Below are 15,294 nucleotides of genomic sequence, written 5' to 3' on the forward strand. Positions count from 1 at the left end.
ACTACTGGGGCACTGCATAGGGGGGGTGGGGAGTACCACTGGGGGCACTGCATCAAGGGACCACTACTGGGGGCACTATATAAAGGGCAATACTGGGGGTACTGCATAGGGGGGCTGGGGACTACAACTGGAGTAATGGGTACCACTATTGGGGGGCACTGCATAGGGGGTACCACCACTGGGGGCACCGAATAGGGGGGAGTACTACTGGGGGTACAAGTAAGGGGCTTACTACTGGGGGCACTGCATAAAGGGCAATACTGGGGGTACTGCATAGGGGGGCTGGGGACTACAACTGGAGTAATGGGTACCACTATTGGGGGGCACTGCATAGGGGGTACCACCACTGGGGGCACTGAATAGGGGGGAGTACTACTGGGGGTACTATATAAGGGGCTTACTACTGGGGGCACTGCATAAAGGGCAATACTGGGGGTACTGCATAGGGGGGCTGGGGACTACAACTGGGGTAATGGGTACTACTACTGAGGGCACTGCATAGGGGTGGGGTGGGGAGTACCACTGGGGGCACTGCATCGAGGGACCACTACTGGGGGCACTATATAAAGGGCAATACTGGGGGTACTGCATAGGGGGGCTATGGAGACTACAACTGGAGTAATGGGTCCCACTATTGGGGGGCACTGCATGGGGGGGGACTACTACTGGGGGCACTGCATAGGGTGTACCACCACTGGGGGCACCGAATAGGGGGGAGTACTACTGGGGGCACTGCATAAAGGGCAATACGGGGGTACTGCATAGGGGGGCTGGGGACTACAACTGTGGTAATGGGTACTACTTTTGGGGGGCACTACTACTGAGGGCACTGCATAGGGGGGAGTACTACTGGGGGTACTGCATAAGGGGCTTACTACTGGGGGCACTGCATAGGGGGGAGTACTACTGGAGCACAAGGGGCACTGCACAGGGGGGGACCACTACTGGGGGCACTATATAAGGGGAACCGCACAGGGGGTACTACATAGGGGGACTACTACTATGGGCACTATATAAGGGGCTTACTACTGGGGCCACAAGGGACACTGCACAGGGGGGACCACTACTGAGGGCACTGCATAGTAGGGTGCCAAAAAATATACTCGCTTACCAAAAAATTTGGGCTAGGGCCGGCCCTGAATATATGTATACATAGCACATACGTGTATACAGGAGTATCTGAGTTCTGTGTTTATATAGCACATATATGTATAGTACATAGCTGACCTGAGGCTCCAGCGTTATTGACCAGGATGTCCAGTCTCTTCTCCTCCTGTAGAATCTGCTTAGCGAAGGCACGGACAGAGGCCATACTGCTTGTGTCCAGGATCCCTAGGATCACGTTCTTGTTCCCCGTCTTCTTCTGGATCTCCTCCACCGCTTTCTGCCCCCGCTCACGGCTCCGGCACGCCAGGATCACCCGGGCATTCCTCCGGGCAAGGTCCTCGGCCACACTTTTCCCGATACCTGTGACAGTGATGTCAGACGTCATAAGCACTGGTCACCGATGCACCTTCCTCACAGATAAGGGCTGGACGGACATTACCACACAAGCCCCTATATATAGCGCAGGTCTGTAATATGGGGACACAGCTCCTAATACACGTGCTGGCCAGAATTATCACTAACAGTTACTTCTATTCCGTTATGCTTTACCATTGGGAACAAAACAGTAGTAATATGAGACAGAGGGCCTGATGCAGAGCCGGACGCTATTTGCGCTCGCTCGTTTAGAAAAAGGGGCCGGCTATTTAAATTGAGCGCTCGCTCTTTGCGGTCCCGTGACGCCTCTATGTCTGAGCGAGCGAACAAAATATGCGCTCGCTATTTTGTAAAGACGCCCCCTGGCCGCTCACATCATACGTCATCTCTGATATTTATTAGATTAATCGAGTACATCGAAAGGCGTCTGAACTGCTCGCAGTGCTTGTGGTTGGATTTTCCTACCGCAATCATGCGAACAGTTCAGGCTAAGAAACAACCAAGTTACGTGGTCGATGACGCTGCTTTGTTAATTATGCACACCCTTAAAACGCCCGTTTTGACCGTTTGGCACGCCTGCGTTCTGATCTCCACTCCCCGTTTTCAAGCACCTTCCCCTGTTACCACCCACAAACGCCTCATCCTGTCACTCAAATTAGCAGGCATTCGCTATTTTGCGAGCACACAATTTCCGACCGCAATGACTGGTTCGCGCATGCGTATTACAACCCATACGCATGCGCAGTTGTGCGAACATCGCTCGGAGCGAACGAGTGGCCGCTTACGAGCGGCTCTGAATCAGGCCCAGAGTGCTCGCTCTGAATCAGGGCCGTCTTTCTTGATTTTTAGAGCGGCCTCTTGGCCGCTCGTATAGCTGTGGGTGATCTCTCACAGCTATAGCGAGCGGCCAGGAAGATGGTCAAAACCATCGCGACCATCGGGCTTTCGCGACGAGTCCCTTGTGGTAGGGTCTCTGCCGCAAGTCCAGGAGTGCTTTCTGCTCTATCAGAGCCGAGAACACTCACACTGACATCACTCGTGATGTCAGTGGGGTCGGCCCCAGACGGTAGGCGTTCCCATGAGAACGCCTCCGTCTGGGCAGCCATGCCCCCGGCACGCCCACTAAAGGGGGCGTGATGTCACTCCACATCGACAGCACGCGCCCTTTGTAGCGAGACCCGGAGCGAGCGGGTCTGAATTAGGCCCAGAGGTCGGAGAGCCCTGCTCGCAGGCTTACACCGTAATAGGCGTGTGATACACAAGGATAGGTGCTCTATATTACACATCGGCCTGGCCAGATTGCAGGGGATCTCGTGGCTATATGATCCGGTCACACAGGGGTCAGTGCGGTGTGTGTGCTAACCAATGGTGGGGGCTTCACTCGCAGACCCCACCAAGATGCAGCATGATTTACATGCTCAGGTATTTGGTAGGAAGAGCGGGGTGTTGCTGTTCCCAGAAATGGGGTGTGTGTCACCCCGCTCTCTGGGAGGGACGAGGCCAGGGTCTGAGTTGGTGGACGCAGATTTCCTGACCTCACAAGTGAGTAGGACCTGATCAGGTGGAGGTAAGCTTCAGCCACCACAGCCTGGACAAGGGGCAACCATCGCCTCCCAGGCTGCATCCTCGGTGGCAGTGCTGCGATCACAGATGCAGCACGGAGGTGACTGTTCCTTACACACACACCCTTGCAGCATTAGCATGTTAGATGGAATCACACAGTGTGCGGCTCCAATTCCCTCCATCCCTTAATCAGGCCCTCAGTGTTACACCAGCTAATAAGCGGGATATTTCCTCCAGGATAACCAGCATTCAGGGGGAGGGGGCTCTAATATATATGACTGATGACTGAGGATCCCAAACTTTCTTGATTCGCGGTGCCCTAGAGTCAGCATTTTTCTCATGTCTCCCCAAAGCCAAAAGTGTATTGAGATAAACAGCAAAACATATTAACAGCAGCGTAACAAGGAAGGGGGGGGGGGAGTCAGATGCAGGAGCAGAGATTCGGGTAAGTATAGTTTTGTGTTCTGTGTGTTTTATGTTTAAGGGGCACTACTACTACTGGGGGCACTGCATAAGGGGCACTACTACTACTGGGGGCGCTGCATAAGTGGCACTACTAATGCTGGGGGCACTGCATAAAGGGGCACTACTACTACTGGGGGCACTGCATAAGGGGCACTACAACTACTGGGGGCGCTGCATAAGTGGCACTACTACTGCTGGGGGCGCTGCATAAGTGGCACTACTACTGCTGGGGGCACTGCATAAAGGGGCACTACTACTACTGGGGGCGCTGCATAAGTGGCACTACTACTGCTGGGGGCACTGCATAAAGGGGCACTACTACTACTGGGGCACTGCATAAGTGGCACTACTACTGCTGGGGGCACTGCATAAAGGGGCACTACTACTACTGGGGGCGCTGCATAAGTGGCACTACTACTGCTGGGGGCACTGCATAAAGGGGCACTACTACTACTGGGGGCACTGCATAAGGGGCACTACTACTACTGGGGGCACTGCATAAGGGCCACTACTATTACTGGGGGCAATATTACGACTGGGGGCACTAGTACTACTGGGGGCACTGCATAAGGGGAACTACTATTACTGGGGGCGCTGCATAAGGGGCACTACTACTACTGGGGGCGCTGCATAAGGGGCACTGCTACTACTGGGGGCGCTGCATAAGGGGCACTGCTACTACTGGGGGCGCTGCATAAAGGGCACTACTACTACTGGCGGTGCAGCATAAGGGGCACTACTACTACTGGGGGCACTGCATAAGGGGCACTACTACTACTGGGGGCACTGCATAAGGGGCACTACTACTACTGGGGGCGCTGCATAAGGGGCACTACTACTACTGGGGGCACTGCATAAGGGGCACTACTACTACTGGGGGCACTGCATAAGGGGCACTACTACTGAGGGCACTGCATAAGGGGCACTACTATTACTGGGGGCACTACTACTACTGGGGGCACTGCATAAGGGGCACTACTACTACTGGGGGCACTGCATAAGGGGCACTACTACTACTGGGGGCGCTGCATAAGGGGCACTACTACTACTGGCGGTGCTGCATAAGGGGCACTACCACTACTGGGGGCGCTGCATAAGGGGCACTACCACTACTGGGGGCGCTGCATAAGGGACACTACCACTACTGGGGGCGCTGCATAAGGGACACTACCACTACTGGGGGCGCTGCATAAGGGACACTACCACTACTGGGGGCGCTGCATAAGGGACACTACCACTACTGGGGGCGCTGCATAAGGGACACTACCACTACTGGGGGCGCTGCATAAGGGACACTACCACTACTGGGGGCGCTGCATAAGGGACACTACCACTACTGGGGGCGCTGCATAAGGGACACTACCACTACTGGGGGCGCTGCATAAGGGACACTACCACTACTGGGGGCGCTGCATAAGGGACACTACCACTACTGGGGGCGCTGCATAAGGGGCACTACCACTACTGGGGGCGCTGCATAAGGGACACTACCACTACTGGGGGCGCTGCATAAGGGGCACTACCACTACTGGGGGCGCTGCAAAAGGGACACTACCACTACTGAGGGCGCTGCATAAGGGACACTACCACTACTGGGGGCGCTGCATAAGGGACACTACCACTACTGGGGGCGCTGCATAAGGGACACTACCACTACTGGGGGCGCTGCATAAGGGACACTACCACTACTGGGGGCGCTGCATAAGGGACACTACCACTACTGGGGGCGCTGCATAAGGGACAATACCACTACTGGGGGCGCTGCATAAGGGACACTACCACTACTGGGGGCGCTGCATAAGGGGCACTACCACTACTGAGGGCGCTGCATAAGGGACACTACCACTACTGGGGGCGCTGCATAAGGGACACTACCACTACTGGGGGCGCTGCATAAGGGACACTACCACTACTGGGGGCGCTGCATAAGGGACACTACCACTACTGAGGGCGCTGCATAAGGGACACTACCACTACTGAGGGCGCTGCATAAGGGACACTACCACTAGTGAGGGCGCTGCATAAGGGACACTACCACTACTGAGGGCGCTGCATAAGGGACACTACCACTACTGAGGGCACAGCATAAGGGACACTACCACTACTGGGGGCGCTGCATAAGGGACACTACCACTACTGGGGGCGCTGCATAAGGGACACTACCACTACTGGGGGCGCTGCATAAGGGACACTACCACTACTGGGGGCGCTGCATAAGGGACACTACCACTACTGGGGGCCCTGCATAAGGGACACTACTACTACTGGGGGCACTACTACTACTGGGGGCACTGCATAAGGGGCACTACTATTACTGGGGGCACTACTACTACTGGGGGCACTACTACTACTGGGGGCACTGCAAAAGGGGCACTACTATTACTGGGGGCGCTGCATAAGGGGCACTACTACTACTGGGGGAGCTGCATAAGGGGCACTACTACTACTGGGGGCGCTGCATAAGGGGCACTACTACTACTGGGGGCGCTGCATAAAGGGCACTACTACTACTGGGGGCGCTGCATAAGGGGCACTACTACCACTGGGGGCACTGCATAAGGGGCACTACTACTACTGGGGGCACTGCATAAGGGGCACTACTACTACTGGGGGCACTACTACTACTGGGGGCACTGCATAAGGGGCACTACTATTACTGGGGGCGCTGCATAAGGGGCACTACTACTACTGGGGGCGCTGCATAAGGGGCACTACTACTACTGGGGGCGCTGCATAAGAGGCACTACTACTACTGGGGGCACTGCATAAGGGGCACTACTACTACTGGGGGCACTGCATAAGGGGCACTACTACTACTGGGGGCACTGCATAAGGGGCACTACTACTACTGGGGGCACTACTACTACTGGGGGCACTGCATAAGGGGCACTACTATTACTGGGGGCACTACTACTACTGGGGGCACTACTACTACTGGGGGCACTGCATAAGGGGCACTACTATTACTGGGGGCACTACTACTACTGGGGGCACTGCATAAGGGGCACTACTACTACTGGGGCCGCTGCATAAGGGGCACTAATACTACTGGCGGTGCTGCATAAGGGGCACTACTACTACTGGGGGCGCTGCATAAGGGGCACTACTACTACTGGGGGCGCTGCATAAGGGGCACTACTACTACTGGGGGCGCTGCATAAGGGACACTACCACTACTGGGGGCGCTGCATAAGGGGCACTACCACTACTGGGGGCGCTGCATAAGGGACACTACCACTACTGGGGGCACTGCATAAGGGACACTATCACTACTGGGGGCGCTGCATAAGGGACACAACTACTACTGGGGGCGCTGCATAAGGGACACTACTACTACTGAGGGCGCTGCATAAGGGGCAGTACCGCTACTGGGGGCGCTGCATAAGGGACACTACCACTACTGGGGGCGCTGCATAAGGGACACTACCACTACTGGGGGCGCTGCATAAGGGACACTACTACCACTGGGGGCACTGCATAAGGGGCATTACTACTACTGGGGGCACTACTACTGGGGGCACTGCATAAGGGGCACTACTATTACTGGGGGCACTACTACTACTGGGGGCACTACTACTACTGGGGGCACTGCATAAGGGGCACTACTATTACTGGGGGCGCTGCATAAGGGGCACAACTACTACTGGGGGCGCTGCATAAGGGGCACTACTACTACTGGGGGCGCTGCACAAGGGGCACTACTACTACTGGGGGCGCTGCATAAAGGACACTACTACTACTGGCGGTGCTGCATAAGAGGCACTACTACTACTGGGGGCGCTGCATAAGGGGCACTACTACTACTGGGGGCGCTGCATAAGGGGCACTACTACTACTGGGGGTGCTGCATAAGGGGCACTACTACTACTGGGGGCGCTGCATAAGGGGCACTACTACTACTGGGGGCACTGCATAAGGGGCACTACTACTACTAGGGGCACTGCATAAGGGGCACTACTACTACTGGGGGCACTACTACTACTGGAGGAACTGCATAAGGGGCACTACTATTACTGGGGGCACTACTACTACTGGGGGCACTGCATAAGGGGCACTACTATTACTGGGGGCACTACTACTACTGGGGGCACTACATAAGGGGCACTACTACTACTGGGGCCGCTGCATAAGGGGCACTACTACTACTGGCGGTGCTGCATAAGGGGCACTACTACTACTGGGGGAGCTGCATAAGGGGCACTACTATTACTGGCGGTGCTGCATAAGGGGCACTACCACTACTGGGGGCGCTGCATAAGGGGCACTACCACTACTGGGGGCGCTGCATAAGGGACACTACCACTGCTGGGGGCGCTGCATAAGGGACACTACCACTGCAGGGGGCTCTGCATAAGGGACACTACCACTGCTTGGGGCGCTGCATAAGGGACACTACCACTGCTGGGGGCACTGCATAAGGGACACTACTAGTACTGAGGGCGCTGCATAAGGGGCACTACCACTACTGGGGGCGCTGCATAAGGGACTCTACCACTACTGGGGGCGCGGCATAAGGGACACTGCCACTACTGGGGGTGCTGCATAAGGGACACTACCACCTCTGGGGGCGCTGCATGAGGGACACTACCACTACTGGGGGCGCTGCATAAGGGGCACTACTACTACTGGGGGCACTGCATAAAGTGCACTACTACTACTGGGGGCACTGCATAAGGGGCACTACCAGTACTGGGGGCGCTGCATAAGGGGCACTTCTACTACTGGGGGCACTACTACTACTGGGGGCACTGCATAAGGGGCACTACTACTACTGGGGGCGCTGCATAAGGGGCACTTCTACTACTGGGGGCACTACTACTATGGGGGGCACTGCATAAGGGGCACTACTATTACTGGGAGCACTACTACTACTGGGGGCAGTACTACTACTGGGGGCACTGCATAAGGGGCACTACTATTACTGGGGGCGCTGCATAAGGGGCACTACCACTACTGGGGGCGCTGCATAAGGGGCACTACCACTACTGGGGGCGCTGCATAAGGGGCACTACTACTACTGGGGCCGGTGCAAAAGGGGCACTACTACTACTGGGGGCGCTGCATAAAGGGCACTACTACTCCTGGCGGTGCTGCATAAGGGGCACTACTTCTACTGGGGGCGCTGCATAAGGGGCACTACTACTACTGGGGGCGCTGCATAAGGGGCACTACTACTACAGGGGGCACTGCATAAGGGGCACTACTACTACTGGGGACACTGCATAAGGGGCACTACTACTACTGGGGGCACTACTACTACTGGGGGCACTGCATAAGGGGCACTACTATTACTGGGGGCACTACTACTACTGGGGACACTGCATAAGGGACACTACTGTTACTGGGGGCACTACTACTACTGGGGGCACTGCATAAAGGGCACTACAACTACTGGGGACGCTGCATAAGGGGCACTACTACTACTGGCGGTGCTGCATAAGGGGCACTACTACTACTGGGGGCGCTGCATAAGGGGCACTACTACTACTGGGGGCGCTGCATAAGGGGCACTACTACTACTGGGGGCGCTGCATAAGGGGCACTACCACTACTGGGGGCGCTGCACAAGGGGAACTACCACTACTGGAGGCGCTGAATAAGGGGCACTACCACTACTGGGGGCGCTGCATAAGGGACACTACCACTACTGGGGGCGCTGCATAAGGGACACTACCACTACTGGGGGCGCTGCATAAGGGGCACTACCACTACTGCCGGCGCTGCATAAGGGACACGACCACTACTGGGGGCGCTGCATAAGGGGCACTACCACTACTGGGGGCGCTGCATAAGGGGCACTACCACTACTGGGGGCGCTGCATAAGGGGCACTACCTCTACTGGGGGCGCTGCATAAGGGGCACTACCACTACTGGGGGCGCTGCATAAGGGGCACTACCACTACTGGGGGCGCTGCATAAGGGACACTACCACTACTGGGGGCGCTGCATAAGGGACACTACCACTACTGGGGGCGCTGCATAAGGGGCACTACCACTACTGGGGGCGCTGCATAAGGGGCACTACCACTACTGAGGGCGCTGCATAAGGGGCACTACCACTACTGGGGGCGCTGCATAAGGGGCACTACCACTACTGGGGGCGCTGCATAAGGGACACTACCACTACTGGGGGCGCTGCATAAGGGACACTACCACTACTGGGGGCGCTGCATAAGGGGCACTACCACTACTGGGGGCGCTGCATAAGGGGCACTACCACTACTGGGGGCGCTGCATTAGGGGCACTACCACTACTGGGGGCGCTGCATAAGGGACACTACCACTACTGGGGGCGCTGCATAAGGGGCACTACCACTACTGGGGGCGCTGCATAAGGGACACTACCACTACTGGGGGCGCTGCATAAGGGGCACTACCACTACTGGGGGCGCTGCATAAGGGACACTACCACTACTGGGGGCGCTGCATAAGGGGCACTACCTCTACTGGGGGCGCTGCATAAGGGACACTACCACTACTGGGGGCGCTGCATAAGGGACACTACTACTACTGGGGGCACGTGGGCGCTGCATAAGGGACACTACCACTACTGGGGGCGCTGCATAAGGGACACTACCACTACTGGGTGCGCTGCATAAGGGACACTACTACTACCGGGGGCGCTGCATAAGGGACACTACTACTACCGGGGGCGCTGCATAAGGGACACTACTACTACTGGGGGCGCTGCATAAGGGGCACTACTATTACTGGGGGCGCTGCATAAGGGGCACTACTATTACTGGGGGCGCTGCATAAGTGGCACAACTACTGAGGGCGCTGCATAATGGACACTACCACTACTGGGGGCGCTGCATAAGGGACACTACCACTACTGGGGGCGCTGCATAAGGGGCACTACCACTACTGGGGGCGATGCATAAGGGACACTACTACTACTGGGGGCGCTGCATAAGGGACACTACCACTACTGGGGGCGCGTGGGCGCTGCATAAGGGACACTACCACTACTGGGGGCGCTGCATAAGGGACACTACCACTACTGGGGGCGCTGCATAAGGGACACTACCACTACTGGGGGCGCTGCATAAGGGACACTACCACTACTGGGGGCGCTGCATAAGGGGCATTACTACTACTGGGGGCGCTGCATGAGGGGCCCTACTACTACTGGGGGCGCTGCATGAGGGGCCCTACTACTACTGGGGGCGCTGCATGAGGGACACTACCACTACAGGGGGAGCTGCATGAGGGACACTACCACTACAGGGGGCGCTGCATGAGGGACACTACCACTACTGGGGGCGCTGCATGAGGGACACTACCACTACTGGGGGCGCTGCATATGGGACACTTCTACTACTGGGGGCGCTGCATAAGGGGCACACCTACTGAGGGCACTGCATAAGGGACACTACTACTACTGGGGGCACTGCATAAGGGGCACTACTACTACTGGGGGCACTGCATAAGGGGCACACCTACTGAGGGCACTGCATAAGGGACACTACTACTACTGAGGGCACTGCATAAGGGGCACTACTATTACTGGGGGCACTGCATAAGGGGCACTACTACTGAGGGCACTGCATAAGGGGCACTACTACTACTGGGAGCACTGCATAAGGGGCACAACTACTGAGGGCACTGCATAAGGGGCACTACTATTACTGGGGGCGCTGCATAAGGGGCACAACTACTGAGGGCACTGCATAAGGGGCACTACTACTACTGAGGGCACTGCATAAGGGGCACTACTGCGACTGGGAGCACTGCATAAGGGGCACAACTACTGAGGGCACTGCATAAGGGGCACTGCTATTACTGGGGGCACTGCATAAGGGGCACTACTACTACTGGGGGCGCTGCATAAGGGGCACTACTACTACTGGGGGCGCTACATAAGGGGCACTACTACTACTGGGGGCGCTACATAAGGGGCACTACTACTACTGGGGGCGCTACATAAGGGGCACTACCACTACTGTGGGCACTGCATAAGGGACACTACCACTACTGGGGGCGCTGCATAAGGGACACTACTACTACTGGGGGCGCTGCATAATGGGCACTACTATTACCGAGGGCACTGCATAAGGGACACTACTAATACTGGGGGCACTGCATAAAGGGCACTACTACTACTGGGGGTGCTGCATAAGGGGCACTACCACTACTGGGGGCACTGCATAAGGGGCACCACTACTACTGGGGGCGCTACATAAAGGGCACTACTACTACTGGGGGCGCTGCATAAAGTGCTCTACTACTACTGGAGGCACTGCATAAGGGGCACTACTATTAGTGGGGGCGCTGCATAAGGGGCACTACTATTACTGGGGGCGCTGCATAAGTGGCACAAGTACTGAGGGCACTGCATAAGGGGCACTACTACTACTGGGGCCACTGCATAAGGGGCACCACTACTACTGGGGGCACTGCATACTTGGCACAACTACTGAGGGCACTGCATAAGGGGCACTACTATTACTGGGGGCACTGCATAAGGGGCGCTACTACTACTGGGGGCACTGCATAAGGGGCACTACTACTACTGGGGGTGCTGCATAAGGGGCACCACTACTACTGGGGGCACTGCATAAGTGGCACAACTACTGAGGGCACTGCATAAGGGGCACTACTACTACTGGGTGCACTGCATAAGGGGCACTACTATTACTGGGGGCGCTGCATAAGGGGCACTACCACTACTGGGGGCGCTGCATAAGGGACACTACTACTACTGGGGGCGCGTGGGCGCTGCATAAGGGACACTACCACTACTATGGGCGCTGCATAAGGGACACTACCACTACTGGGGGCGCTGCATAAGGGACACTACTACTACTGGGGGCGCTGCATAAGGGACACTACTACTACCGGGGGCGCTGCATAAGGGACACTACTACTACTGGGGGCGCTGCATAAGGGACACTACTACTACTGGGGGCGCTGCATAAGGGGCACTACTATTACTGGGGGCGCTGCATAAGGGGCACTACTATTACTGGGGGCGCTGCATAAGTGGCACAACTACTGAGGGCACTGCATAAGGGACACTACTACTACTGGGGGCTCTGCATAAGGGACACTACCACTACTGGGGGCGCTGCATAAGGGGCACTACTACTACTGGGGGCGCTGCATAAGGGACACTACCACTACTGGGGGCGTTGCATAAGGGACACTACCACTACAGGGGGCGCTGCATAAGTGGCACAACTACTGAGGGCGCTGCATAAGGGACACTACCAATACTGGGGGCGCTGCATAAGGGACACTACCACTACTGGGGGCGCTGCATAAGGGGCACTACCACTAATGGGGGCGCTGCATAAGGGGCACTACTACTACTGGGGGCGCTGCATAAGGGACACTACCACTACTGAGGGCGCTGCATAAGGGATATTACCACTACTGGGGGCGCTGCATAAGGGGCACTACCACTACTGAGGGCGCTGCATAAGGGACACTACCACTACTGGGGGCGCTGCATAAGGGGCACTACCACTACTGGGGGCGCTGCATAAGGGGCACTACAACTACTGGGGGCGCTGCTTAAGGGGCACTACCACTACTGGGGGCGCTGCATAAGGGGCACTACCACTACTGAGGGTGCTGCATAAGGGGAACTACCACTACTGGGGGCGCTGCATAAGGGGCACTACCACTACTGGGGGCGCTGCATAAGGGGCACTACCACTACTGGGGGCTCTGCATAAGGGACACTACTACTACTGGGGGCGCTGCATAAGAGGCACTACTACTACTGGGGGCACTGCATAAGGGGCACTACTACTACTGGGGGCACTGCATAAGGGGCACTACTGCGACTGGGAGCACTGCATAAGGGGCACAACTACTGAGGGCACTGCATAAGGGGCACTGCTATTACTGGGGGCACTGCATAAGGGGCACTACTACTACTGGGGGCGCTGCATAAGGGGCACTACTACTACTGGGGGCGCTACATAAGGGGCACTACTACTACTGGGGGCGCTACATAAGGGGCACTACTACTACTGGGGGCGCTACATAAGGGGCACTACCACTACTGTGGGCACTGCATAAGGGACACTACCACTACTGGGGGCGCTGCATAAGGGACACTACTACTACTGGGGGCGCTGCATAATGGGCACTACTATTACCGAGGGCACTGCATAAGGGACACTACTAATACTGGGGGCACTGCATAAAGGGCACTACTACTACTGGGGGTGCTGCATAAGGGGCACTACCACTACTGGGGGCACTGCATAAGGGGCACCACTACTACTGGGGGCGCTACATAAAGGGCACTACTACTACTGGGGGCGCTGCATAAAGTGCTCTACTACTACTGGAGGCACTGCATAAGGGGCACTACTATTAGTGGGGGCGCTGCATAAGGGGCACTACTATTACTGGGGGCGCTGCATAAGTGGCACAAGTACTGAGGGCACTGCATAAGGGGCACTACTACTACTGGGGCCACTGCATAAGGGGCACCACTACTACTGGGGGCACTGCATACTTGGCACAACTACTGAGGGCACTGCATAAGGGGCACTACTATTACTGGGGGCACTGCATAAGGGGCGCTACTACTACTGGGGGCACTGCATAAGGGGCACTACTACTACTGGGGGTGCTGCATAAGGGGCACCACTACTACTGGGGGCACTGCATAAGTGGCACAACTACTGAGGGCACTGCATAAGGGGCACTACTACTACTGGGTGCACTGCATAAGGGGCACTACTATTACTGGGGGCGCTGCATAAGGGGCACTACCACTACTGGGGGCGCTGCATAAGGGACACTACTACTACTGGGGGCGCGTGGGCGCTGCATAAGGGACACTACCACTACTAGGGGCGCTGCATAAGGGACACTACCACTACTGGGGGTGCTGCATAAGGGACACTACTACTACTGGGGGCGCTGCATAAGGGACACTACTACTACCGGGGGCGCTGCATAAGGGACACTACTACTACTGGGGGCGCTGCATAAGGGACACTACTACTACTGGGGGCGCTGCATAAGGGGCACTACTATTACTGGGGGCGCTGCATAAGGGGCACTACTATTACTGGGGGCGCTGCATAAGTGGCACAACTACTGAGGGCGCTGCATAAGGGACACTACTACTACTGGGGGCTCTGCATAAGGGACACTACCACTACTGGGGGCGCTGCATAAGGGGCACTACTACTACTGGGGGCGCTGCATAAGGGACACTACCACTACTGGGGGCGTTGCATAAGGGACACTACCACTACAGGGGGCGCTGCATAAGTGGCACAACTACTGAGGGCGCTGCATAAGGGACACTACCAATACTGGGGGCGCTGCATAAGGGACACTACCACTACTGGGGGCGCTGCATAAGGGGCACTACCACTAATGGGGGCGCTGCATAAGGGGCACTACTACTACTGGGGGCGCTGCATAAGGGACACTACCACTACTGAGGGCGCTGCATAAGGGATATTACCACTACTGGGGGCGCTGCATAAGGGGCACTACCACTACTGAGGGCGCTGCATAAGGGACACTACCACTACTGGGGGCGCTGCATAAGGGGCACTACCACTACTGGGGGCGCTGCATAAGGGGCACTACAACTACTGGGGGCGCTGCTTAAGGGGCACTACCACTACTGGGGGCGCTGCATAAGGGGCACTACCACTACTGAGGGTGCTGCATAAGGGGAACTACCACTACTGGGGGCGCTGCATAAGGGGCACTACCACTACTGGGGGCGCTGCATAAGGGGCACTACCACTACTGGGGGCTCTGCATAAGGGACACTACTACTACTGGGGGCGCTGCAT

The 15,294-nt window shown here is 56.8% G+C and overlaps 1 protein-coding gene across 1 annotated transcript in view; it reads right to left on the reverse strand.

Moving 5' to 3' along the window:
• The window catches only part of LOC148501717 (retinol dehydrogenase 11-like), a 121,882-nt gene that overhangs the window by 65,174 nt on the left and 41,414 nt on the right, over positions 1-15,294 (reverse strand). Inside the window, exon 2 of the mRNA XM_088450059.1 lies at positions 1,228-1,467. Within this exon, the coding sequence (XP_088306185.1) occupies positions 1,228-1,467 (240 nt within the window). The remainder of the gene's footprint in view (positions 1-1,227; positions 1,468-15,294) is intronic.

The sequence above is a fragment of the Taudactylus pleione genome, unplaced genomic scaffold (assembly GCF_031769625.1).
Source record: "Taudactylus pleione unplaced genomic scaffold, aTauple2 ptg000505l, whole genome shotgun sequence".
Lineage (NCBI taxonomy): Eukaryota > Metazoa > Chordata > Amphibia > Anura > Myobatrachidae > Taudactylus > Taudactylus pleione.